General features: G+C 52.8%; 1 protein-coding gene and 1 long non-coding RNA gene across 3 annotated transcripts; one reads left to right on the top strand and one right to left on the bottom strand.

Annotated features, from left to right (window-relative positions):
* RHCG (Rh family C glycoprotein) lies at window positions 1–24579 on the top strand. 2 transcript variants are annotated; one of them, XM_026001044.2, is made up of 11 exons: window positions 1–431; window positions 8877–9063; window positions 11496–11646; window positions 15078–15225; window positions 16085–16251; window positions 17777–17914; window positions 18099–18235; window positions 18553–18677; window positions 18894–18967; window positions 22151–22243; window positions 23078–23524. In XM_026001044.2, exons 1-10 carry the CDS (start codon window positions 56–58, stop codon window positions 22217–22219), a joined length of 1572 nt encoding a protein of 523 aa, XP_025856829.1. In that variant the 5' UTR covers window positions 1–55; the 3' UTR covers window positions 22220–22243; window positions 23078–23524. The 2 variants fall into 2 exon arrangements, with proteins under 2 accessions (XP_025856829.1, XP_072593374.1); XM_072737273.1 differs by lacking the exon at window positions 23078–23524 and adding an exon at window positions 23526–24579 and having other exon boundaries at window positions 162–431.
* LOC112921711 (uncharacterized) lies at window positions 8139–24614 on the bottom strand. Its single transcript, XR_003235297.2, has 5 exons — window positions 24514–24614; window positions 21980–22154; window positions 17364–17609; window positions 9347–9396; window positions 8139–9027 (listed from the first exon to the last, which is right to left on the bottom strand). It is a non-coding gene; the product is annotated as an uncharacterized lncRNA (long non-coding RNA).
* Between the last annotated feature and the right edge of the window lie 1750 nt (window positions 24615–26364).

The raw sequence follows: 26364 nt of genomic DNA, 5'->3' as shown, positions 1-26364 counted from the left end.
CTCTCCGCCCCAGCTCCCGCCGCGGGGCCCCCGACGGGGGAGGCTGGGGGGCGAGATGGAGGCGAGCCCCGAGCCCGCGGTCCCCTTGCCGGTTGGGCGAGCGCGCGGGCGCACCCGGGTCAGCTGTTCCGCCACCCGACGCGGCCGCCCCGCCCCGCCCCTGCCCGGGTCTTATAAGCCTCCCCGGCCTGCGAGCGTCGGTCCGAAGTGCCCGCCGCCCTCCCTGGCCAGCGCCCCCCGCAGCATGGTCTGGAACACCAACCTCCGCTGGCGGCTGCCGGTCACCTGCCTGCTCCTGCAGGTGGCCCTGGTGGTCTTGTTCGGCGTGTTTGTGCGCTATGACATGGATGCCGATCCCCACTGGATCGACAAGAAGGAGGCTGAGAACTCCACCAGCGACCTGGAGAATGAATTCTACTACCGCTACCCGAGTAAGTCTGGCCACCTCGCAGGCAGGTCCGCCGGAGCCCTGCCTCACCGCGCACCTGCGGGGCCTGCTGCTCCTCGGGAACAGTGGGTGGGCCGGGCAGGGTGGAGGAGGCAGCTGCTCACAGCCCCCTGGCCCTCCCCACCCGGCCTCCCCACCTGGGCACCCGCCAGGCTCTGCAGAGCACGCTTGAGAAATGGCCACATGTGCACCAACTCCTTTTCCCTGTGTTCAGGTAATAGGGAAAACTCACCAGAGGGAGCTCACTGGGGGTGCCATCAGAGGCCTCCAGCCTCCCTGGCAGAGAGCCCTACTTGTCCTGAGTCCCATCTCAGTCACCAACCAGAGGGTGAACCCGGCTCCCTTGTCCAGCTGTGCCCGTACTCTCCACAGAAGGGGGTAGGTCCCATGTCACAGGCTGCAGGATGGCTCGTTGACCTGCCAGTCCTGCTGTGTGGGGAGGCGTGTGTGGGATGGTGGCACCCACCCCCTTCTGGCTTGGAGAGGAAGAACCAACATCCTGAATTCTCTGGTGTCTGTGGTGCTGTGGTTAGGGCATGGCTTTGGAATCGCCAGACCTCACTTCTGTCATGGTTCTGCCATTAACCAGGTGGGTGACCTTAGGCACGTGTCCACCTCACCAAGACTCCATTTCCACATCTGTCAAAGAGAGACAATAAGAGCACCTGCCTTAAAGGGCTGGGGTGAGGCTGGTGTGACACAGTGCCTGTCAAGCTCTGCCATGGTGCTGGCCATGGAGCCCTCACGTCCTAATGGAGCAATTACTGGAGAAGCACTAAAGCACAGATGGCCTAGGATTCAGGAGTTGGAAAAACTGGCTCAAGGTCACTCAGGTTGGCCCAACCTCCAGAGTCTTAGCCCAGGGCTCTTTCCATGCCCTTGCGTTTTCTGATTTTCCATGCCATATACCAGCAGCCAATGACATTCATTCCAATTGTTGGTGCTCACATGGTGGTGGACTGTTAGTCTCGGCAGGGACTCTAAAGCTTATCAGCAACAGCCACCTATGCCAACTAGCGTTCCCTGCATGGCTTGAATACCCTCAGTAATGGGAGTCTTTACCTCCAGAAATAACATTTTACCTAGATCCAAACAAATAACTGCATACATTCAAGATGGTGACCTGCATGAATAAAGACAAGGGTGAGGGGGATGCCAACTCAGTGGGAGACAGCCATATTAAATGGTTGCCAAAAAGCTAACCCAACACAGGCTACAATAAGAGAAATATGGTGCCTAGAAGGAGGGAAGTGACAGAAGGACAGTGTGCCTTGTGCTGGTTGAGACCACAGCCTCTACTGGGCTCCACTCAGGGTCATGTTTTAACAGATCTTAACAGCTGTAGCCTTAGAATTTATCTCCAAATCTGCCCTTCACTGACCCCTTTACTCTCCTTGGACTGACCCAGCAAATGAAGAGGCAGGCAAGCCTGAGGTCCTCCTTTGCCAGTTCCACTCCTTTGCTCTCGTTCTTGCTTATCTCTTAGCCATAAAGCCAGCCTCTCAGCAAAGCATGGGAGGCAAGGTCTTCCATGGGCTTCAATAATTAATAGGTTCTTTGATGAATCCAAATGATGGAAAGTCTCAAAGCCCTAAAATAATAGGAGCTCAGAACCTCCCCAATGAGGGGTGCAGTCCTCACATCTCCCCAGTACCTATCCCCACTCCATCCACATCCACCTTCATTTATTCACACAACAATTGCTTACCTATAGGGTGGCCATATAATTTCTCAATCAATGACACTTTTGAGAGTGATGAGGTGAGGGAGTTGTGCTAGCATTAATTTGCCAGGACACAGATGTAAATCATGACTCTTCCAACAAACCAAGACTTATGGCCACTCTGGATGTGCATCCTGGGTCTCTGACCCCAAAGGGCTCCCAGACTCATCGAGAGCATCCCCACACCCTGTCCTCAATGGTGTCAGTTTCTCTAGGCAGAAGAGATCTGAGACAGCTTCCTGCAAGGAGGTGCAACAGTGAGGAGGGGGGAAGCAGGGCAGGCTACTGGGAGCAGGTGAGTGGTGCAGAGTGGCCCAAGGGTAGGGTTTGCAAAAGGGAAAGAAGGGAGGTTGCTAAGGGGGATGAGACAGCCCCAGCCATGAAAGAGGGCTTCAGTTTCTCCTGCCATTTCCCCTATGGGTGCTAGGAAGCTCTTGGTCATCACATAAGAAGTGACAGAGAGGAGAGAAGTACAGGGAGAGACCCTTGGCCTCAGGATTCCTTGGCAAATAGTGGAACAATGCAAGATAGCAGGCATGTGTTCTCTCCTTTGACACCCCCACCACTCTACAAGGAGGGCACTGTTGGGGCTTCCATTTTACAGACAAAGAGACTATGGCCAGAGAGGGGGAGTGGCTAGGAAACCAAAGAGCCAGAGTAAGACCCTGGGCTCCTGGACCTCTCTCCTTCATCCTGGCTCATCTTCCCCCTTTCCTCTTGCCAGACCCTTTTCAGGTCCACTTGGTCATTGTGGTTATGGTCAGGAGTTAGAGTGCACATAGCCTCTTGGCACAAGTGGGCTCCAGTGTGGCAATTCCCAGGGGCATGAGATGAGGTCACACCCTTGTGGTACCTTCTGGGCTCTTGGGTCTAAGCTGTCAACATAATACCTGCATGGGCCCCATTCCTGCCCAGGGGATTAGTGTAGCCTGCTGGGCATCTCTGGTTTCCAGAGGAGTCCAGCTCCAACTGGCTCAGGCTGGGGCTCAGAAAGGCCTTGGGACTGCTCCCCAGGCTTGGGCCCCTTGGCAGGCAGCAGGCACAGAGCCAGCTGGGGACCTGCCCTGGCAGTGCCCTCAGAAGCCTGTGCTACAGGCACTGGCTGCTGAACACAGAGCTTCCTCATGGGCTGCTGCTCTGGGGCCTACGTGGCTGTTGGCAGTGTGTGTGTGTGTGTGTGTGTGTGTGTGTGTGTGTGTGTGTTGGGGGGGGGGGGGTTGGCCCGAGGAGGAGGAGCCATCCATCGGAGTCTAAGATCCTAAAACTTGGCGGAAGGATGAACAGGACACCTTTCTAGGAGATGACCCAGGGCAGAGGATGCCATAGTTTCAACACCCGAAAGACTGTTTCATGAGGCCACAGCAGCCAGGCTCACTCTGCAATCCTGGGAACTGCATCTCAGATTCAGCTCCATTTAATAAAGGACAAGCTCTCCCACAAGCAGTCCATGTAACATGGACTTTGGAATTAAGCAGATCTGGGTCCATCACTTGAGTGAGCCTCAGTGCTCATCCATGAAGTGGGAATGTTATTTAATGCACTGGCTTTCCAGGAAAATTGAAGATGGCAGGTGACTGGTGGGGAACATCTGGTGGCATGAAGTGAAGGGACAGTAAATGCTGGTGTCAAGTGTCCTCAGAGGGGAGTGAGTGCTCCATCACCCACGGTATGTGAGTGGAGGCCTAGCGTCTCTTTAGAGATAGGGCCTAAGAACGTCTCCCTGAATATTAGTTTCAACGATGATAGCCTTTAAATTCCTTTGTGCTCTCCCCACTTACAAGTGCTTTTTGCATGCTCTGTCAGGCAGGGCATTTCTTTCCATCTTGTGGTGTCAGAAGTGGAGGTTAGAGATTTTCCCAGGACTCTCAGCATTGTGTCAGGGGCACAGGCAGGGACTGGTTGAGCCATCCCACCCCACAGCCCACCTGCTTTCCGCCGGCCTCTGTGCCATCGCCAGGAGACTGTGTGGTGATGGGGTGGTTCTGTGTTTGGCTCTGAGATGTGGGGGAGGTAGGCACAGAGCCTTGGGGGAGCGAGGGACTCAGCCAGGAGGCCTCAAAGAAAGTTTGGGCTGGGCTAGGCTGGACTACAGAAAAGGGAAAGGAGACGGCACCAGGCTGCACCAGGCAGGGCACCACTTTCTGTTCTGGTGCAGCAGGGTGGAGGAGGGTGCTGTGATCCAGCAGCATGGGAAACTTTGTCCTCAGATTTCAGAGATGAGGCTCCTTTCACGAGGGACCCATCCTGGAGTTAGGGGAGAGTGTGAGCTAGCAAGGGGTGAAGAGTGGAACAGTTATGCGCTGGTGCCCCCTGGTGGCAGCTTTCGTGGCTGCAAGCTGGCATGCCAGCCGCGCTCCATGATGGTGGTGATTGGGTCTCCAGGTTGAGAGGACAGATTCTGGGCAGAGCAGGGCTGCTTGTGTCACCCCAAGCTGGGGAAAGAGGGAGAAGGGGAGGCGTTTCATCAACTTCCACTGATCTCAGGGATCCCTGGGTGGCGCAGCGGTTTAGCGCCTGCCTTTGGCCCAGGGCGCGATCCTGGAGACCCAGGATCGAATCCCACATCGGGCTCCCAGTGCATGGAGCCTGCTTCTCCCTCTGCCTATGTCTCTGCCTCTCTCTCTCTCTCTGTGACTATCATAAATAAATAAAAAGTTAACAAAAAATTAAAAAAAAAAAACTTCCACTGATCTACAACAAGTTGCCAACTCAGTGCAAAACACAGGGAGAGACTTGAAAGAGAAAAAGAGAAATAGTGAATTGGTCGATTGCCAAAGAGGCAGGCCTATACCCAGGGCTGGATGAAGTCATTAAATGTGCACCACAAAGCTCTGGGGTGAGCACTACCCGAGCACAAGTACTATCCCCACTTTACAGAAAAAGAAACTGCAGATCAGAGAGATTATGTCCTTCCCAAAGGTCACACAATTGGGATCCTCAAACCATGACCACTAAACGCAGTTTAGGTAGCCCCAAACTTTATAAAACATTAATTAATCAAGTAGTAGGTTGGGGTTCTAAATTAGGACCAGTTTGGGAGATAAGCAGAAAGGGAGCAAGCGAAGGAACAAGGAGGTGCCCAAGGAGAGAGAAGCTGGTGTCTGTGGGCCTGAGGTGGGAGCAAGGGAGAAAGAGACACCCCCAGAGAGAGGCAAAGAGAGACGTCAGGACACCCGGGACTTGTGGAGGTCAGAGAAGTGGCGAGACAGGGCAGGCAGGGACCGTGCACTGAGAAGGAGAGTCAGTCCTGAATTTGCAGATATGCCCCAGGAGGTACCCCCCACCCACCACACCCACCCTCCGCCCCTGCCCATATGGTTCCTTTCTGCCACCAAACCTCTGTGACGCTCCTCTACCCAGGGGCTCCTCCCACCCCCTGCCAGCGCCTTGCCTTCCCTGTCCGGCCTGCTAGCTTCAAAGGCAGGCCAGCTCTCGGCTGCTGTCTCCCCCTCACTGTGCCTACATTCTGAGTCACAGCTCCATCTGCGGGGCCTGCCCCGTCTCAGGTCCCCGCACCACCCCGCACAGCCAGCCTCCCTTCCTTCCACCTGCCCTGCCACCCCTCACGACTCCCCCACCCTCCCCCACTGTGGTCCTCTGAACCCCAAAGCCAGCACTAGACCCAGCCCCCCCCTCTACAACCAGCTCCTAATTCCCTGCATCTATTAGCAGCAGCCCTGCCCTCCTACCAGCTCCTCTCCCCGCTGCTTGGAACTGTAGTCTGAAAATGTCACCTCCCTCTTTCACACCTCTCCTCCAGTCTGCCACCCATCCGTTATTCCCAAGAATAACCATAATGCCACGTATGGTGCTTCACACGCATTAGCTCAGATTCCCCCACAACAGTTGGAAACGTGATAAACCATAAAACGCGATAATGCACGAAAATCAACTGCATGCATCGTGAAACCTACACTGAGCTGCTGTTTGTTCCTGCAAATTCGCACAGGCCTCCAGACAGCAGCTCAGGGCACCACACTGGGGTGAGACTCATGGCTCTCCTGCACCAGCTTGTATGCCCTCCACCCATACGTATCCTGCAGTGTGCCAGCGCCTCTCCCCTAAGCCACCTCCAGGTGGCCACTAGCCAAGGGGGCCGTGGGGCGGGGTGGAGATGGGGGGACAGAAGGGGCAGCTGGGAACAGGCAAGGTTAGGGCCGCTGGAGCATAAGCACTGCTGCCCCCACCTTAGCCAGGCTATCCACCCCCGTGGGCAGGAGGTGTCAGACTGGAGAGAACCTGCAGCCTCTCTTGCCCGTGAAATCCTACCTAGGGCTCATTGACTGCTGCTCAGCTGGCACCCTTGGGTACTGCTGAGGTGACAACAGTCATCATTCATTCACAGATCTTTACAGTCTCCAGGGCACTCTCACAGGTGCTGGGAACAATGGGGCCGAGGAAAACAGGCACAGCTTCACCTTCTGGGCATTTACCACTCTAGCGGGCCAAACATACCCAACTGCAGACTGTAATAAGAACAAAAAAGGGGGCACCTGAGTGGCTCAGTGGTTGAGCATCAGCCTTCGTCTCAGGGCATGATCCCGGGGTCCTAGAATCAAGTCCCGCATCAGGATCAGGGCTCCCCATGGGGAGCCTGCTTCTTCCTCTCCCTGTGACTCTGCCTTTCTCTATGTCTCTCATGAATAAATAAAAAATAAAATAAAAAGAACAAAAAGGAAGGAAGAGGGGGCTGGGAGGGGGAGAACCAACTTTAAACTAAAGAGTCCAGTAGGCCTCTGTGATGAGCTGATGCTTTGTTGAGAACTGCAGGAAGAGAGGTCATTGGCTGTGCTGCAGGAGCAGCACCCCGGGCAGGGCAAGGCCACGGGCAAAGACCCTGCAGTAAGGGTCAGTAACCACCTTTACAGCTCTCCTTGCATGCCACCTGCCCAATCCAGGATCCAGTTTGGAGCTAGGTATTGAACGTACTTGGCATATTTCTTTAGCTCCTTTTAACCTGGAATGTTTCTGCAGCCTTTCTTTGTCTTCCACGACATTGACATTTTTCAAGAAGACAGCCTCACCACCCCCCTCCTTTCTAACAGTCTGTTACTTGTTTTACTGTTTGGTGCTTCCTCGTGAGTAGATGAGGCTAATGCCTGCTGGGCTGGAAGACCATACAGGTAATACGTCTTCTTCAGAGTATCACATCTGAAGGCCCGTGATACCCACCTGTCTCTCATTGGTGACGTTAATTTTGATCACCCAGTGAAGATGTAGTCCTGTTTCTCCACTCCATAATTTCTGGGGTTTTTTTTTTTCAATCCCTTGCAACTCACATCTAAGGGAGACTCTTGAAAACAATGCAAATGTTCTGCTCTTCATCAAAATTTCTCCCTGGATTTAGCACCCACTGATGGAATCTTTACTGTGAAAATCACGATTTTCCAACCTCAGTGCTCATTCCACATTTAACTGTCTGGCCCTCAGCATTCTGTTCCAAGCAAGAGCCCTCCCCATGATCTAATTTATTTCCTATTCCGAGTTCCTATTTCGTAATGCTTTTAATTCATTACAGTACATAATTTTGGTGCTCAAATCGTCCCAGATTTGGGCAGTGGGAAACCTTCAATCTGGCTCCTGTGGCATCTGTAGTTCCTCTTACGGCCTTCTATTTTTGTAACTGTTTCCTAAAGCACTTGGCTATTATTTTCTGGGACTCTAGAATTTGTAGAAAAGTTCAGAATTAGGGCAGCGCAGGTGGCTCAGTGGTTTAGTGCTGCCTTCGGCCCAGGGCCTGATCCTGGAGGCCCCGGATCGAGTCCCACGTCAGGCTCCCTGCACGGAGCCCGCTTCTCCCTCTGCCTGTGTCTCTGCCTCTCTGTGTGTCTCATGAATAAATAAAATCTTAAAAAAAAAAAAAACAACCCAGAGTTAGCCTATGCCTAAGTAACAATAAATAAAAATAAAGCAACAGTAAATAATGACACTTGTCCATTTTGAGCAAGTGGGACAGACACTGCTAGGTGGTTTACCCACACATCCACATTTAATCTCTGCAGACTTTGTGAGAAAGTATTACAGAAGGCACTAAGACCTAAGGATGTTACCTGACTTTCCAGAGTCATCTGCCAGATGGAGGAACTAGGATCCAAATTCGGGTCTCATGGTGCAAGAAAGTGCACCTGCTGGGGGTGGAGGTGGAATGTGACATTCGTGGGTTGAGGGAGGTGATCAACTCATGTGCTTGGTCCCTCAAGGGACTCAGGCCCAGATGAGACTAACTTCTCTGTACTAAAAAAATGGAGTTGAGGAGCAAGGCTGCAGAGAGTCTGGGTTCTAGGCCCTAGATTCTAGGTGTGAGCCCAGCCCCGCCCCAATTTCAAATGCCCAGCTGCCCACCTCCACCCTGGGTGAGGGTGGAGAGGAGGCTGTCATCTCCTGAGGGAGCGCTCAAGCATTTGTTGGCATCAGAACAAGCGGTCTAAAGTGTGGGGGATTCACCTCGGTCCCCCCAGCCCAGCCCCCTCCAGAGGGTCTTAGGACAAGATAGGGGTGGTGGCTGTTCTATGGCCAGCAGAACTATTCATTGACTGCACCTAGCCCCGGGATCCAGATGCAGGCAGAGGTGGGGAGGGGGCTCCGGAGGCAACCTGGGGGGTCGGCGGCCCCGGAAGACAGAGGCACTGCGCCAGTCAGCGCCGGCCCAGACCCAGGGCGAGGGAGGGCTAGGTCACCCAGACCCCGACTGCGCTCTCCCCGCAGGCTTCCAAGATGTGCACGTGATGATCTTCGTGGGCTTCGGCTTCCTCATGACTTTCCTGCAGCGCTACGGTTACAGCTCCGTGGGCTTCAACTTCCTGCTGGCAGCCTTCGGCATCCAGTGGGCGCTGCTCATGCAGGGCTGGTTCCACTCCTATTACCGGGGCAACATTCGCGTGGGCGTGGAAAAGTGAGCGGGGGCGGGGCCGGGGCCGAGGGGGCGGGTCGGGGCCGGGTCGGAGGCTGGGGGGCGGGGAAGGGGTGGAGTGGGGCTAGGGTGAGAGGCGGGCCCCGAGGCCCGGGGCGGGGTCTGGAGGCGGGGCGGATGTGCAAACGAACACTCCTTAGCCTGCTGGATGTGTTTAGAAAAAGAAAACCACGTTCAACGTGCAAACCCCTGCTGTCACTTAGAGGGCCCCACCGGGGATCATAGACCAGGTGTCTGAAACGTAAAACATTTGCCAAATACTTGCCAGATATTACTTCACACAAGCCAATCAGTGAAGCCATGACTTAAGAGAAACTGAAAAAAAAAAAAACAGTTGACTAGATAGAAGACGTGTTAGAACCAATAAGTCAGTCTTTTGTATGCAAAATCTTTGACATGCATATCACCATGCAGTTCAAAACACACAAGAAAGTCTCAGTCTCAAAGACCGAGACCTAAAGTATGGAAACACCTGGGATATCCTTGTCACCCAAGCAAAAGAGCTGTGGCTAAATGAAAAACAGAAGTATACGACTTTTTAAAAATTGTCAAAGGGAATTATCATACACTTATGAGCTGGTGAGTTTTTGGTGAATCAGTTATTTGGCAAGTTGGTCACTTGACAAATTGAGTTTTGGCAAATTGGCTTTCAAGGAATTGATTTTTAGCCACTGAGCTGGAGCCAATTCTTGTGCTAAGTCCTGGATGATCCGGTTGTCCCCAGACCCTCCTCCTGGCTTCTGCCCTGCTGAAGAGTACCCCAGGTCCCACCTGTAGGGGGATGCCCTGTGCAGGCTCTCCCTGAGCCTCTGGGGACCTCCTGAGATGTGACAGGCAAACCTCTATTTCCTGGCAGCTGATGGCCCAAAGTACGGGCCTCTCCCTCTCTGAGGTCACCTCTGTCAGCTGGTCTTCTGGCTACAGTCATGGGAACATGAGCAAATAACTCAGCCTCTCTAATAAGCCTCTCTGTTCCAACCCTATCATGTGGCTAGTAATAGTACCTGTCCCCTCAGGTTTGGGCATGGCACAGGAAGGCATATGCAGTACTGAACAGGGGTATTTCAGTGCCTGGCACTTAGTAACTGCCATGATTCATTCAGCAGCAAACAAGGCTCATAGTGGAGGAGATGTTCCAATGAATATCCTCATCTTGGGAGGGACCCCGACAGAGCAGCCCCCATTCTACACCCTGGCCCTACAATTAGCTGGCTTCTCACCTCTCGCTCCTGATTCTCTCTCTCTCTCTCTCTTTCACACACACACACACACACACACACACACACACACACACACACCTTTCAGCATGGGGCAGGGAGCCCTTCCTCTGGATGTGAATGGCTTGAGAAAGTAGCTTCTACTGTCCCTACACACCTTGCCCCACTTCCATGAACAACTCTCATGACTCTGTCTTGGAATCCAGGACAGCTTTGCTACTGGCTGAGCCCAAGAAGGACTGGATTAGGCAGGCCTTCCATGTGGATGGAACCAGGGTCTCATCTGGCTACATGACATCTACCTGGATATCCACCTCTTCATCAACCCTCTGCTGCCCAGCTGGGCTTTCAGGGTCCAGACTTTTTTTTTTTTAATAGTAAATTTATTTTTTATTGGTGTTCAGTTTGCCAACATACAGAATAACACCCAGTGCTCATCCCGTCAAGTACCCGCCTCAGTGCAAATCACCCATTCACCCCCACCCCCCGCCCTCCTCCCCTTCCACCACCCCTTCAGGGTCCAGACTTAAGGAGAACCAAGATGCTCCTCTACCTCTGTTCTCTCTGTTGGTCTTCCTACCCCCCTCTACCCAGCCCCCAGCTCCCTAGTTCCTGCAGAAGGGCCTCTCTCTCTTCCCTGGACACAGAACCTCTCTCCTAGGTAAGGTGAAGAGGAGGCCATGAGAGCTCAAACCCAAGCAGGGGCCTGGTAGCCAGCAGAAGAGGTGTGTATAGAGTGAGAGATAAGGGTCTGGAGGCGGAGACCATATCTGCATGGAAGAATCGAAGATTTCCTGAAAGAGGAGGGAGTCAGAAGAGGTTCTGGAAGAGCATATAGAGGATGGAGGACAGGGCAAGCCCCCAAATATGGGGGCATGTTCCATAACAGCAGCCAGATGACCTGGGTGCCCTGAACACAAGCTACCTGCAAGGAGCACTGGGATGGGGGCCATGGAGGAAGGGTATGGCATCTGGTATGGTCACTGCTGTGCTGGCCCTTTCATGTGCTATTTCTTTTCATTCCTAGAGTAGCTTTAAGATGTGATATGCTCATGATCACACCATGAAACTGAGTCTCAGAAAGGTTAAGCCATGAGCCCAAATTCACAGACGACCAACGTCCAGATTCAACCTGGGGACTTGGAGTGCCACTTTTTGCTGTTGCCTCAGCACCTCCCCTGACCTGTCTCCCCACAGCCTCATCAATGCAGACTTCTGCGTGGGCTCTGTCTGTGTGGCCTTCGGGGCAGTTCTGGGCAAAGTCAGCCCTGTTCAGCTACTCATCATGACTCTCTTCCAAGTGACCCTCTTTTCGGTGAATGAGTTTATCCTCCTCAATCTGCTAGAGGTGAGCAGGGCTCAGAATTGGGGGGGGGGGATACTTGGGGTAACAGCAGGGAAGGAAAGAAAGAGAGGGCTTGGGAGGCATGTGAGCTGGATTCAATTCAACCTTGGCCAGTCACTTAACTTTGTGAGCCTCAGTCTCCTCATCTCTAAAGGGAGAGTGATGACACTTATTGGACAGGGATGGTGGTCCACCCAGCAAATCAGTCCAACACCTGGGCAAAGCAGGGGTTCCTCCTATAGTGGTTTTCTCCCTCCTTTCTCTTTCCTGCATATTGGATGGGAAGAATGTGTGTTCCCGCACATGCTCTTGAGCACACACACACCTCATTCTCAGACTGCTCTGCCAAGAGAAGGATCCAGTGTATTTTTTTTGGGGGGGGGGGATCCAGTGTATTGGGGGGGGCACATCTGTAAGGGAAGATCTGTAAGGGAATGGCCACAGTGAACATGTACAGCTGCATAGGTTGCACACTGCACAACTCCAGAGATGACATTCACATGGACTATGGAAGGAATCATTCCCCTGGAATTTGGCCAATTCAATGGCCCCAGTAAGGGGCACCTTAGACCTCTGACTCTAGCTCAGATACATCTTTGGCACCTTTGCAGGATGCCACCCATTCAGGGACTTCATCCATTTCTTAGCCCCCAACTCCTCTACATTTGGATTCTGCCTGGAATATTCCCACCCCCCACAAGGGGTAGAAGTGTTGTTGTTTTTTTTTTCTTTTAGGTCACACTACATTCAGTCATTTATTTTGCCATTTTCTTCAGCTACCAGACTGGCCCAAACCACCATATCTCATCCTCCTAACTCATCTCCCTATCTTCATCCTTGCCCCACTCACTACCTCAGGCCAATCTCCACCAGCAGCCATGGAGGCCTGTCAATAATGCATGCATGTAAGACCATTCTCCTGATTAAAACCCTCCAGTGGTTTTAAAATTTTACTTCGAGTAAAATCCAAATTTGCTATAAGTCCTCACATGTTCTGCCCCTAGCCTTTCCTTCCAAGCTTATAATATACTCTTTCCTCATCTTTCTGTGCTTTGGCCACACACTGCTGTCTGCTCCTCAACACATCAAGCTTGGTTCCACCCCTGGGCCTTTGCATTTGCTACTCCCTTTGCTTGTAATGCTCATCCCTCACTTGTTTTCATTACTGAGGTCTCAGATGGAATATCACCTCTTCAGAGAGACCCTCCCAGATTCTCCCCCCACCCCACAGTGTTGCCCTCTATCTTACTGGCCCCCCTACCCCTAGGCACTCTCTCTCACATTGACTTGGTTTATTTTCTTTGTAATGTTTCTCTTTCTCCAATAAACTTGATCTGTCTGGACTATCTGTATCCCCAGCACCTAGTTCAATGCCTAATAAGTGATCAACAAATATTTGTCAAGTAAATGCATTTTGGAGTCTGACTGCACGGCAGGTAATGCTCCAGGCACTGTGATACAGAGGTGGGCAGGCCTCTCACTTAGACTCTAAGGAGCTCGCAATCTAGTGAGGGAGCCAGAAAGTAAATAGACAGTAACCATGCAGTGTGATGAGGAGTGGAGTCAGATCTCTGTGGCATAAAGGGAAGATCCCTGAACCAGCAGGGCAGGTCAGGGAGGCTTTCTGGAGAAAGAGATGTCAAAGCTAGAAGTCAAGTGGGAAATAACCAGGTGAAAGAGTATGGCAGAGGGAACAGTGAGTGCATAGGCTTTGAGGGAGGCCCACCGTGAAAGGTCTCTGGTCTCTGATGGCTCCACCTGGCTGGAGGAGGGGGGAGCAGGAAAGGCTTGGAGGGATAATGAGGGGGGAGCATGGATCATCAAGACTCCTGGAGATGGCATTAAATAGTCTCAACTTTTGTCATTGGGAGCTGTGGAAGGTTTCAGACAGGGGAGCGGCATGGTCAGACACGTGTAATGGAAATGCTGCTTTGGCTGTGGTGTGAGGAGAACAGCTGGGAGCAGGGAGCCCAGCAAGGAGGCTGTCCTTGTCACCCTGTGAGAGATAATGGGACAGGGACTGGGGTAGTACAAGGAGATGGTGGTAGTTCGACAGATATAAAGAAGCTGAGCACACTGGCCTTGGGGCCTGGCTGGCGTGGGAGGTGTGGAGAAGAAAGAAGCTAGTGGGGCCAATGGGCATTATCTGAAATAGGCTGATAATGTAGTATCTTGGACCTGAGTGAAGAGGCCCTCAAAAATCCTTCCCAGCTTGCTACAGAAATTCTTTCCATGCACGACAGCCTTTGGGCCTGTCTCTGTGCCAAGTCAAAATACAACAATCACTGCTGACATGTAAGGAGCACTTGCCTTTGGCTGGGCCCTGCTCTGAATGAGTCACATGGCTGATCTCATGCATCCTCATCTCTGAGATAGGCGCAATCATTACTCCCACTTTACAAAAGAGGAAGCTGAGGTTAAAGGGCCTACCCCAGGTCCCACAGCCAGTAGAGGCACCTGCCAGGCTGGTAACCAGGGAACCCAGCTCCATCAACCACTAACTCCACAACTAGCTGTGTGACCCTGGACAACATGCTTACCTCTCTGACAGGATTTACCCAACTAAAGTAAAGGAGCAAGTGTGATTCTGATTAGAGTTTCCCCCGAGATTGGTATGGAGTGGGGAGGAAGAAGATGCTATAAAGAGGGGAGGTGGGGACATGGGAAGGAAGGCCAGGTCAACCAAGCACCTGCAGGGTACCAGGCGCTCACCAGGTGCTTTACACGAGTTTAGTTTCACCATCCAGACAGCCCTGCTAAGTCACTGCAATCTCCCCCACTTTGTGAATGAGGTACTTGAGGCATAGAAGGGACAGAGGAGGAAGAAACCAATCTGTCTGCTCTGACTGCAGGGGACAGAGGGGAGGAGTGTGGAGATGGGGTAGGCGGGTTGGTGGGGAGGACAGCTGGGAGGTGTAGGGCAAGAACTGTGGCAGGATGCTGGGGAGATGAGGAGTGACAGTGTAGACTGCATGATGCTGGGCTGGGAGTGGTTGGGGGTGGGGGAAGAAATGTGGAGAGGAGAGGCCCGGAAGGAGGGAAAGGGCTCCCAGGAATTAAGATACGGTGGAAGTTAGTGGCTGACAAGCCAGGTAGGGGGCGGCCCTGGGTTTTAGCTCTGCTTCACCTCTTCCCACTCTGTGATGGAGCATCCAAGCCCGGATTTCCCCATCTAGACACAATGCCATCTGCTGGGTGAAGATGCTCTGGTGTTTTGCCGACAGGCTCACAGCCTGGGCTCAGGGATCCCCACTTTCTCCCCTTCCCAACCAATTGGTCTGTGGGGGTCCTGGGCTTCTGGAGTCAGAGACAGATGGAGTTGTGTGTGTGTGTGTGTGTGTGTGTGTGTGTGTGTGTGTGTTTCATGGGGGAGGGGAAAGAAAGTACCAGTAGAGGGGAGGGAGAGAAGAGCCTGACAAATCCCTGTACCCCAGGTGAAGGATGCAGGGGGCTCTATGACTATCCACACATTTGGCGCCTACTTTGGGCTCACAGTGACCTGGATCCTCTACCGACCCGGCCTACATCAGAGCAAGGAGAGGCAGAGCTCTGTGTACCACTCGGACCTCTTTGCCATGATTGGTAAGAACTGCTATGATTGAGGGCCACCTCGATGGGTGAAGATGGCCATGATGGATAAAGGCCATCATGATGCCTGAGGGTTGCCATGCTGGGTGAGGACCTTTATGATGGGTGAGGATCACCATGAGGAGTGAGACCCACCATAATGGGTGAGGGTCTCCATGAGGAGTTCAGGCTGCCATAATTACACCTGATCCCCACATGGTCTGGTGGGTAGAAGGCAGTTCCCTTTGAGGAAAGGGCAGAGAGTGTTGCCTGTATACACCTTGAGGATCTCAGATGTTTGTCCCTTTTTCCTATGGGGCTGGAAGAAGTTGGTCTCTCATCCTGTTTTCCCTAGCATCCCACAAAGCAGATAAAGTGGTAACCAGGAACAGGTCACTCCATCCCCTAGGCTAGTATAAGGTGTGAATTCATACTTCCTATGTCCATTCATTCCAGAGAATACATATCAACCACCCACTCTGGTCTCCTAAAACCCAGCCTTGCCTTCAAGGAGCTCCTCACGGGGTGATGGCAGAGATGGCAATGTTACCAGATAATCTCCCTGCAGTAGGGAAAAAGATCCTCCCTCAGGGCGCCATGGGAGTAAGGTGGGAGGCATTTAGCCCAGTTATGGGGCCAGGGTAGACTTTCTGGAGCAGAGTAGAGGGCCAAGTGGAAGTTAGGTAATAATAAGTAAGGCGAGGAGGATGTTCTGGGAAGACTCCCCAGCATGAGTAAAGCTGCAGGGGTGTGAAACTGCTGGGGCGTGTGAGTCACAATGACATCTCTGGAACTAAGGACAGGATGTCTGCCTGAGCTCTGTGGGGCCCATCTAACACCTCCTGGGCCCACGGGCCCTGTCTGGTCTGGCCAGGCACCCTCTTCCTGTGGATGTACTGGCCCAGCTTCAACTCAGCTGTGTCCAATCACGGAGACGCCCAGCACCGAGCTGCCATCAACACCTACTGCTCCTTGGCAGCCTGCGTGCTCACCTCAGTGGCACTATCTAGTGCCTTGCACAAGAAAGGCAAGCTGGACATGGTGAGCAGTGGGGGGTACCCTGGAGAGCTCTGGGGGAAGGTGTATGACCTGAGCCCATTGGGCACTGATCATCAGGCTCTACCAGCAACTCTGTGAGGCAGACAGCATCAGGATTATCACACCCATCCTACAGATGAAAAAACTGAGTTTTGGGGAGAAATTATTTGGTCAGATTCCATAGCTAGTTTTTGGCAGAGCCTAGAGCCAGATTCCCAGATTCTGTGACACTGGTTGCTCTGGATGAGTGGCTCTTCTCATTTTCCTTCTCCCCACCTCGGGTGCTGACACCTCTTCTGGGCTGAGCACCCCATCAGACCTGCCCAGTAGGGTTGTCAGGGGCACTTCCCCTCTGCCAGGCTTTGGATCCTCCAAACATTGGCCCTCAGACTTCCTTTTTTTTTTTTTAAGACTTTATTTATTTATTCATGAGAGACATAGAGAGAGAGAGGCAGAGACACAGGCAGAGGGGAAGCAGGCTCCAGGCAAGGAGCCCAGCATGGGACTCGATCCTGGGTCTCCAGGATCACACCCTGGGCGAAGGTGGTGCTAAACTGCTGAGCCACCCGGGCTGCCTGCCCCTCAGCCTTCCTAAAGCTGCCTTCACCTGCCCCATGCCATATACTCAGAAAGGGAACTCCTTTGATGCCCGTCCACTCCCCTGGGGAGGTTTATAGGGGGGTATGGTTTCACAGTGTCCTCCCTCTCACACCATTTGGACAGATTGTTCTGTCACTAGTGGGGAGGGGCCAAGCCCCATAGGTGTTGATAGATTTTTCTATAAAAAGAAGACCACCTCTATATTTCATAGTCTGAGACTAGCTTCTTGACACGGGTATATGTGTGCTGGAACACTGCCAGGAGTACCTGTTATTCCAGGATGCTGCCATGAGCCCCTCGATGCACTGGACACACCACACAGAGAGGTAGGGACACACGCATCAGGGGGAAGAGAATCAGACACATGCTGACAAGGACACAGGACAGATTCAAGGTCAGGGGCTCTGGCTCCGCACAGACCTGAATCAGGATACCTTTCTGCCTCTTGCTAGATGTGTGGTTTCCCTGAACCTCAATTCTCTCCTCTGCAAACATCCAAAGAGAACTGTTCTTACCTCCTGGGCTTTTGTAGAAATGTACTGATATCATTCCCATGGCAGGCAGCATAGCACCTGGTGCCGGTAGCGCCTCAGAGAAAGTCAGCTGGTCCTGTTGTATGTCCACAGATGTCAGCGTGGGCGTTTCTGCACGTAGGCCCCACAGGTCCTGACGTCAGCACATATGTGTGTAGGGATCGTCAGACGTGCACGCCTGAGCATACAGATAGAGAGGGAATGTGCAGACATGCCAAGAGGGCTCACCTGCAAGGACACAAGTACATTGATTTGTGCCCATGGGAAATGGCCAGACTGCTGGTGCAGCACACATGTGCACATATGCACCCACACGCACACACACACACACACACAGAGTGTGCTGGGCTCTGGGAGAGGACTGAGCCCCAGCCCACCCTGCCTGCCCCACCCAGGTGCATATCCAGAATGCCACGCTTGCAGGAGGGGTGGCTGTGGGGACGGCGGCTGAAATGATGCTCATGCCTTATGGCTCCCTCATCGTTGGCTTCATCTGCGGCATTGTCTCCACCCTGGGTTTTGCGTACCTAACGGTGAGGGGCCCAGGTCAGGGGCTGAGGGCTGGAGAATCCAGGGGCCTCTATGTTCCTGACAGGAGGTGGGGGGCTCCCTAGGGAAGGGGCTGGAGGCTGGAGAATCCTGGGGCTCCATGTATTTGGTTCCCCCACACCCTTGCCACAGCCCAGGGCCTGAGCAATACCTGTCTCTCCTATCCAGCCATTCCTGGAGTCCCGGCTGCGGGTCCAGGACACATGTGGCATTCACAACCTGCATGGCATCCCCGGCATCATTGGCGCTATCGTAGGTGCCGTGACAGCATCCTGTGCCAACACTGATGTGTATGGAGTAAAGGGGTAAGTATGGAGGAGGTGCAGGGGAGCCTGAGCTCCCTCTGTCCTTCTCCATTCCTCCTTCCCGCTGTTCTTCTGGGGTCCAACAGAGTGTCTCTATCCCTAACCTTCCCCAATCTGAACCACTGTCCATGGGACTCTCTCCCCAACCTCTGTTCTTCCTCAAGTGTCTTAGGGACCATCTGATCTGTCCACTGCACATGGGAAGGTTCAGGGCCAGGGTCTATGGAGCCTTGGTGCCTACCCACATTTATGGGGCGACTGCAAGTGGTTTCTTGGCCTCTCTGTGGAGCCCTGACCTATCCCGATCTCCACCCCAGGCTTACCCAAGCCTTTGGCTTTGATGGATTCAAGACTAACCGGACCCCAAGCATGCAGGGCAAGTTTCAGGCTGCTGGACTCTTTGTGTCCCTGGCCATGGCCCTGGTGGGCGGCATCATCGTGGGTGAGTGGAAGTGGCTGGGCCAGAGAAGGTGGGGCTGCTATGGGTTGGGCACCCAAGAGCATGTACCAGATGTCAGATCAGAGATCCCAGGAATCCTCTGCACTTGTGGCTGGAGGACTGGGTTGTGTGTGTGTGGTGCTTCCTAGCTAACGGGAAGGGCTGGGTAGGCTGAGAGGAAGGGGTTCCTGACCTCGTGCAACTCCCAACTCTCTCTAGGGATTATTTTGAAATTACCGTTCTGGGGACAACCTGCTGATGAGAACTGTTTTGAGGATGCAATCTACTGGGAGGTGAGTTCCAGAGACTTGCTCATCTGCACAAAGGGAGATATGGAATTCTCCACAGACCCTGCCCATTTCAGCTGGGCTGCTAAGGGACTAGAAGCTGGGGGTTGGGAACAGAGCCTGCATCACCCTGCTCCTCCATCCAGAGGCTGTGTCTCCTGGGGGCTGAAGGCTTTATTCTGGAGCAATAATTCCCCAAGTGTGGTCCCCTGTGCTCCCTGGCAGCAGCACCTGAGAACTTATTAGGAATACAGATTCTTGAGTCTTTCCCAGATCTCCTGAATCCCAAATTCAGGAGTGGGCCCCGGCACTATGGTTCAACAAGCCCTCCACGTGTTTCTGATGAAAACCACACCTACCTCTGAGAACCATGGCCCTTCCCTGTGCGTTGAAATCACCTGGGAAGCCTTAAAGACACTCCAAGCCCAGGCCTCAGCCACAAGAGGCTTGGAGTTCATTGGTCTGGGACTAGGGCCTGGACATTACAATTATTTTTTTTAAAGCTTCTCCACGTAAGTCCAATATGTAGCCCAGGTTAAGAACCACGATGTGGTTGTTCAGCTTCAGACTTCATAAGAACCACCTGGAGACCTTGTAAAAATGCAGCTTCCCAGGCACCCAGAATTTCAATTTAGTCATCAGTTCCCAGATGATTCTGATCTAGAAACTGGGTTCTGTGACATTCCATTACTTAAGCATCCAGAGAAGTATCAGTACAGAAACCCAACTTGAGAACCATTGTTGTAGAAGCAAAAAGTAGTAGGGTATCACAGAACTCTGTTTCTTTTTAACTTTTTTTTTTTAAAGATTTTATTTATTTATTTGAGAGAGAGAGTGAGAGAGAGCACAAGCAGGAGGGAGAAGCAGACTCCTCGCTGATCAGAGAGCCCAATGAGGGACTTGATCCCAGGAGCTCGGGATCATGACCTGAACCAAAGGCAGGTGCTTAACCGACTGAGCTGCCCAAGTGCCCCTGTTTCCTTAAAAATATGCACAATTTGGGTTTTCTGTGACTTCAGGCAGGCCTCTCTTCTGAGGAATCATTGTTAGAGATGTTTACCTGCATTTGATGGTGGGGGGTGACAGCTACCTGCACTTGCTTCTCCTCATGACCTCATGACCTCACCTATGTCTATGACCCCAATGCAAAGATCTGCCCATTGCTGCCTTTCATATGGCTATTTTAAAAACTACACCAGAAGTTTTCCAAGTAATTTTCACTGATATCCAACTACAAACCAATTTCATGTTCATAACTAATAATGCTTTTGAATTCATTCACTTTAAATTATCTTTTTATTATAAAATAAATAGAAGCCCATTAAGAGAAATCTGGAAATAGGGAAAAAATAGAAAGAAATCCCATCTCCCTCATTTAATGACTACTAATATTTTGGGTATATGTCCTTCTAGTCTTTTTTTTTTTTTAATCCACCTAGATTGGGATGCCTACGTGGCTCAGTGGTTGAGCATCTCCCTTCAGTTCAGGTCGTGATCCTGGGGTTCTGGGATAGAGTCTCACATCAGGCTTCTCACAGGATGCCTGCTTTTCCCTCTGCCTGTGTCTCTCATGAATAAATAAATATTAAAAAAAATAATCTGCCCAGATTTTTCTTACACAGCAGAGAGTATTTGCCCAATTTGGGATCCTGCTGTCTATTATATAATATTCTATGTTATTACATTCTTAATAAACTTTCTTCTTTTTAGCAGCATTTTCATCCCATATTTACAGCCAGAATTTAAACTATTTTAAACACCACAATTAGAAATCACATGGCTGGGGATCCCTGGGTGGCTCAGCAGTTTAGTGCCTGCTTTTGGCCCAGGGCGGGATCCTGGAGTCCCGGGATCAAGTCCCGCATCAGGCCCCCGGCATGGAGCCTGCTTCTTCCTCTGCCTGTGTCTCTGCCTCTCTCTCTATGTCTATGATGAATAATTAAAATCTTTTTTTTTAAAAAAGAAAAACATTGCTAAAAAGAAAAAAAGAAAGAAATCACATGGCTCTAACACTAATGAAATAAATAAACTAAAAAAATCTTACCAATTCCCATACACAGAAGTTCATTCGTGGTTCTGTTTTGATCTTTATCATTTATTCTAAGTTCACACCTTCTATCTGCTGAATACCATTCAGTGGTGCTTGATTTGGAGATCTAATTCTGTGTCAGTGGAAGTGAGCCACCATCAGGTCATCCCTTCAGCCCCTGGAACTGGGTGGTTTACCTGTGAGATGAGGTGGCTTTCCAGAGGACAGAATGAGACAGATGTCCCCCAGGACCTCAGATGAGGTATAGATATGGATATAGATATAGATATAGATATAGATAGATATACACACATATATATGTATGTTATTATTATATACATATATGTATACATATACATATATACGTATACATACATATATACGTATAATAAATTAAATGTGTGTATATATGTATATATATGTGTATGTATATATATGTATATATAATTTATTTATTCATGAGAGAGAGAAAGGCAGGCACAGGCAGAGGGAGAAGCAGGTTCCACGCAAGGAGCCTGATGCAGGACTTGATCCCGAGACTCCAAGATCATGCCCTGAGCCGAAGGCAGACATTCAACCCCTGAGCCACCCAGGTGTCCCAAGGTGAGGTCTTTAAGATCAAATCTAAGCCTTGAAGCCAAGACAAGGCTGATCCACCCCATCCCCACTCCAGTTACCCATCCACTTCCGGCGTCCCCTAGGTCTCACCCCACCTCACTTTTGGACCTGCCTACAGTTCAGGGAGTTTGCCATGCTGCCTCTCCCTGGCACACTACTACTCATCTTTCAAAAGTGGGTTCAGCACAACCGGAATCTCCCTCCCCCCAGGCGTGTTATGAGCCCCTTGTGTGCATTTACAGATCGTACTGTCACCATGCTCATCACCTGAATGTTTTTCCATTGCTCTAAGTGGGACAAGGACCCTGTCTCGTCCTCGCAGTGCCCCAGCACCCTGGACAGTGGCTAACCCAGTGTAGGGGACACGATACCTGAGTAAAAGACGGCCCTGCTCTTCGGCATGCGATCTGCACAATGATCACAAGGTGGCGCTCGCCACACACCATACGCTGCTCCAGTCTTGCCCAGGCTGTTCTAGTTCTACCAGGGACACCCGCCTGGCCTGGGACAAGGTCCTTGGAGCTGCCGTCCTCTCTCTGCAGATGCCTGAGGAGCCGAAAAGCACGGTCTTACATCCTGAGGACTCTACCCTCAAGCCCTCAGAACCTTAAACTCCCGGGGCAGGTGAGAAGCAGGTGAGCACAGGCAGATTATCCCGGGGGGGCGGGGGGCAGCTCTAAGAACTGGATGCCACCACCAAAAGGGCAAAAAGAAAGCATAAGACATGAGGATGTGAGCTTCCACCCCTCCTGCCTGGATTGGAGTGGGCACACAAGGGTTGGTGGCCTCAGGATCAGACTCCTTGCAAGTCTAGCAGGCACACGAATATGTGGATGGCACTCTGAACAGGAAGGAATGCATAGAAAGTCACCTGGCTACACACTTGGCTTTGCTGCTTACTGGTTGTGACTTTGAGGATCTCCTCACCCAGAGACAGAGCCCCAATTTCCAGTGGAAATGACAGTTCTGGCGCTATCCACCCAATCAGTTCAGGCTAGTTCTTCCTTCCTTTTCTATCTCCTTTCTTCTTCCCATCAGCTCACATTTCTTTGCTCCTCTGTGGAATGCACCAAGCCTTTTCTTGTGCCTTTGCATCTAACCCTCCAGAGAGCTCCACATGACAGGTGCAACTATTTTCCTCTTTCTAAGTGAGAAAATTAAGGCTCAGAGAAGTTCAGCCTCTTTGAGTCCACACAGTACACGTGGAGAAACTGGGGTCCTTGCAGGTCATTACCATTGCCTCAGTAGCACTATTTGATCCCCTTGGGGGCTAGAGCTTGGAAAGAGCTGTGTCTGGGGCAAAAGGCTGAGTGATATGGCAGGAGAGGATGTCAGGATTTAAGGAGAGAGAAGAGCAAGGCTGTGATCACTTGCCTCTAAAGCCCACCCTGTCCTGAAAAGGTTAAGGTGCCCAGCGATCTATAGCAGGACCCTACAATGGCCCGCTACTCTTGGCTTTCTCCCTGCAGGCTCCACAGACTGTTTTGGTGCTCCCAAAGGAGCGGTGCTGACCAAGCTGGGAACACAAGAGCAAGGCGAGCAGCACCCCACCTGATGGCCTGGCCCAGGGTGCCTCCCTTCCCTTCCCCTTCATCCCAGGGGGCCTGCCTGAGAATGGAGAAGGAAGAGTCATAGACAAAATGGGCATCCAAGCCAGGTTCTGGTTGCAAGGAGGCCTGCCATCAGGGGTCTTGGTGGCCACATCCTGAGGAAAGCAGGCAGGAGAGGGACTGGGAGCTGGCAGTGGACCCGGGCCCTCCTAGGAGACAACTCAGAGGCCAGCCACCAACTGCTGGGCTCTTCCACTCCCTGCCTGCCCCTCAGCCAGCACCTCCCTTGCTCCCTGGGTCCCCCAGACCACTCTGTGCCACGCAGACAGCAGCCTCCATGAATAAATGTCCTTGGTATTCTTTGTAGAATGGGTGTGAATGCTCCAGCAGGGCCAATCTGAGGGAGAAAAGGACCCAAGAGGCCTGGCCTCCTGCCGCAGTCCTGACCTCCTACACCAAGCTGCCACCCACAATGCAAGGAAAATCATCCCGGCCTGAAGAGGAAGAATTTGGGGTGCTGGAGGCTACCCCAGCTTGGTGCCCCCTGCCAGGCTCAGTTTTTGGGCTGGGGTCTCTCTCCAAGGCCCTTCATTACTTCACATCAACCATCCCAGAAACACACCCATTGTGAAAACTGTGCCCTTCATTTGACCCTGTCCCATTACAAGGGCACTCAGGCAGGGTGGGAGAATGAGGGGAAGGCTCCTCTGAGCCAATGGCTCTACCCCAACCCTGCCCTCCCTCCTCCCTGCCAAGCAAGCATTCCCTCCCTCCACAGCAGTTTAGGTCTCCCCACTTCCTACCGCCAGCCACCACCCTGGTCAGAGTAACACACACTTCGTACCCTTAGGGGGTTTACAGTGTAGCTCACAGGACCAACCAGACACCGAGCATCCACCCTAAACCCTGACACCCATTCAATGCCCAGGGGGGGTTCCCAGAGCGGGTCACCTGAGCAGGGTTTTGGAGGCTGAATAGGAGTTTACCAGAAGGATGGCACAGGGACAGCCCAGGCAGAGACCCAGAGATGGGAACCAACATGGCGAGCTTTGGTATGGCTAGCAGGGACGTGAGGCCAAAGTGTGCCAGCTGGCAAATACGCAGCAGAATCCAGATCCTTTGTGGAGCAAAGACTCCGGGGAAGAAGGGGTGAGGGGAGAGGGAGGAGGTCTCTGTGGCCTCCAAACCCGCCCTCCCCGCCCCCCTCACAATTCACACATACATACACACGCTCGGGCCTTCATTCTCCGTGCCGGAGGGGGGGGAGGAGGGAGCTGAAATGCAACCTATTCATGTTCCCGCGATGTAACACCCCTCATTTTCCATGCTGGGTAAAGACAAAAACCCTTTACAACCTGTTTCTGGAACTTGTCAGCAGCTGCCAAGAGGAGCATGTTAATTAAACGTCGGCAAAGATGGAAGCTGGAGGCGCCGGCTCTAATTGGACAGTTTGCTTCACCGGATTGAAAAACATTGTGACAAAGGAGGAGGTGCGCGGCGGCGCGGCAGGGGTGCGGCGTGGCGAGGAGCGGAGCGGAGCGGAGCGGCGGCTTTCATTTCCGCGGAGCCGAGCCCCAGCCGCCCGCCCCCCGGCCCGGCGGCCCCGCCCCGCGGCACGCCCCCGAGGGCGGGGGAGACCGGCCCAGGGCGGGGAGAGGAGCCCCTGGCGGTCGGCTAACCGGGCTAGGACCCCGGCAGCACCGGGCTCGGGCTCGGGCTCGGGCTCCGAGAAGGCCGGGGCGGGACCCCTTCCACCACCGTCCTCCCATCCCCTGACCTGGGTCCTGGGAGCTGTGCGGGTCCAGGTGGTCGTCCCAGGGAGCTGTCGAGGCTGCCCTGGGGGACCTGTGCCCGGGGCTATGGAGGTAGAGACCTGGGTCTAGACCGCTGTTGCCCAGACCCGCTCTGCGTCTCATGATCAAGGACAAGATCTAAAAATTGTCGCCTGCGAGACTTGTCCTAGAAAACCCCCGGGACTGCAGAGCCTGGCATTCCCAGCAGGGCGGCAGGGGTGCGCAGAGACTGTACCCCCATCAGTGTTTGTACCCCCGGTTTCCTCCTGGTCTTGACTCGCACATGGTGGCAGCAGCCATAGATTGATGCCATTTGTGTGCTGGGTGTCCCACTGAGTGCTGGAAGCACCCTATGCCACCCTAAGAGAAAGCTTGTATCACACCGATCTCACCGGTGGGGAGACTGAGGCCCAGAGATGATAAGTAACCCTTCCAAGGTCACAGAGTTATTGAAGATGGTGCTAGGGTGAGACTGGGGCGCAGGTCCTTCTGATTCCAACATCTCAACCTAGGCTCCAGCCACCAGAAGGTCTGTGGGACAGTCTGAGAAGACAGTGGGGTTCCTTTTTTTTAAAAGTTTTTTAAAGATTTTTTTAAAAATTATTATTCATAGAGACACAGAGAGAGAGAGAGAGAGAGAGAGGCAGAGACACAGGCAGAGGGAGAAGCAGGCACCATTCAGAGAGCCTGATGTGGGACTCCATCCAGGGTCTCCAGGATCACACCCTAGGCTGCAGGCGGCGCTAAACCGCTGTACCACCGGGGCTGCCAGACAGTGGGGTTCCTAAGTGGAGAAAACACTTCTCAGGGCCTCCAGGCTGAGGGCCTGAGGTATGTGGGTGCAGCAGGCTGGGGGCAGCACCTGGGAGGGCTCGAGCCACCTGCTCGGGCCCCACTTCCTCCTCCGTGAGGATGCATGGTTAGCTAACAAGGCCAGAGCCATCTTCTGCCTCTTTCTGCCTTGGCCCCAGATTTGCCCCCCACCCCACCCTCATCTTAAGCTGCTGCCCCCCCCAGGTGGGGGGGTGCTCCATTTAGGGGTGGGAGGCCAGGCTGGAGCCTGTAAGAGCCAGGAACAAGTATGGGAAAAGGAGCCATTGTGGCTGAGGCTGGGGATTAAGAGCTACAAAGTGGCTGTGGAGGGCTGAGTTCCCAGGGGGGGCAGTGGGAGCAGCCTGTGGCTGAGCGGTGTCCAGGCAGCCTGCTGGGCCTAATCCCCTGGGAGCTGCAGCTCGAAGAGCCCCAGAAATATAGCTGCTGTGGAGACAGGGCCGCCCTTGATGGGCTTACACAGCATGGAGCTGGATGCTCAGAGTGGCCTCTAACGAAGGATGGGTGCTGGGGAAGGTGTGCTCATGGGGTGTGCGTATCCTCAGGTGCCCCTCAGCTGGGCGGTATATCTGTGTGGGACCC

Source organism: Vulpes vulpes, chromosome 14, assembly GCF_048418805.1.
Source record: "Vulpes vulpes isolate BD-2025 chromosome 14, VulVul3, whole genome shotgun sequence".
Classification (NCBI taxonomy): Eukaryota; Metazoa; Chordata; class Mammalia; order Carnivora; family Canidae; genus Vulpes; species Vulpes vulpes.
The sequence above is the reverse complement of the archived record's forward strand: the minus strand, read 5'-3'. Positions and strand labels throughout refer to the sequence as shown.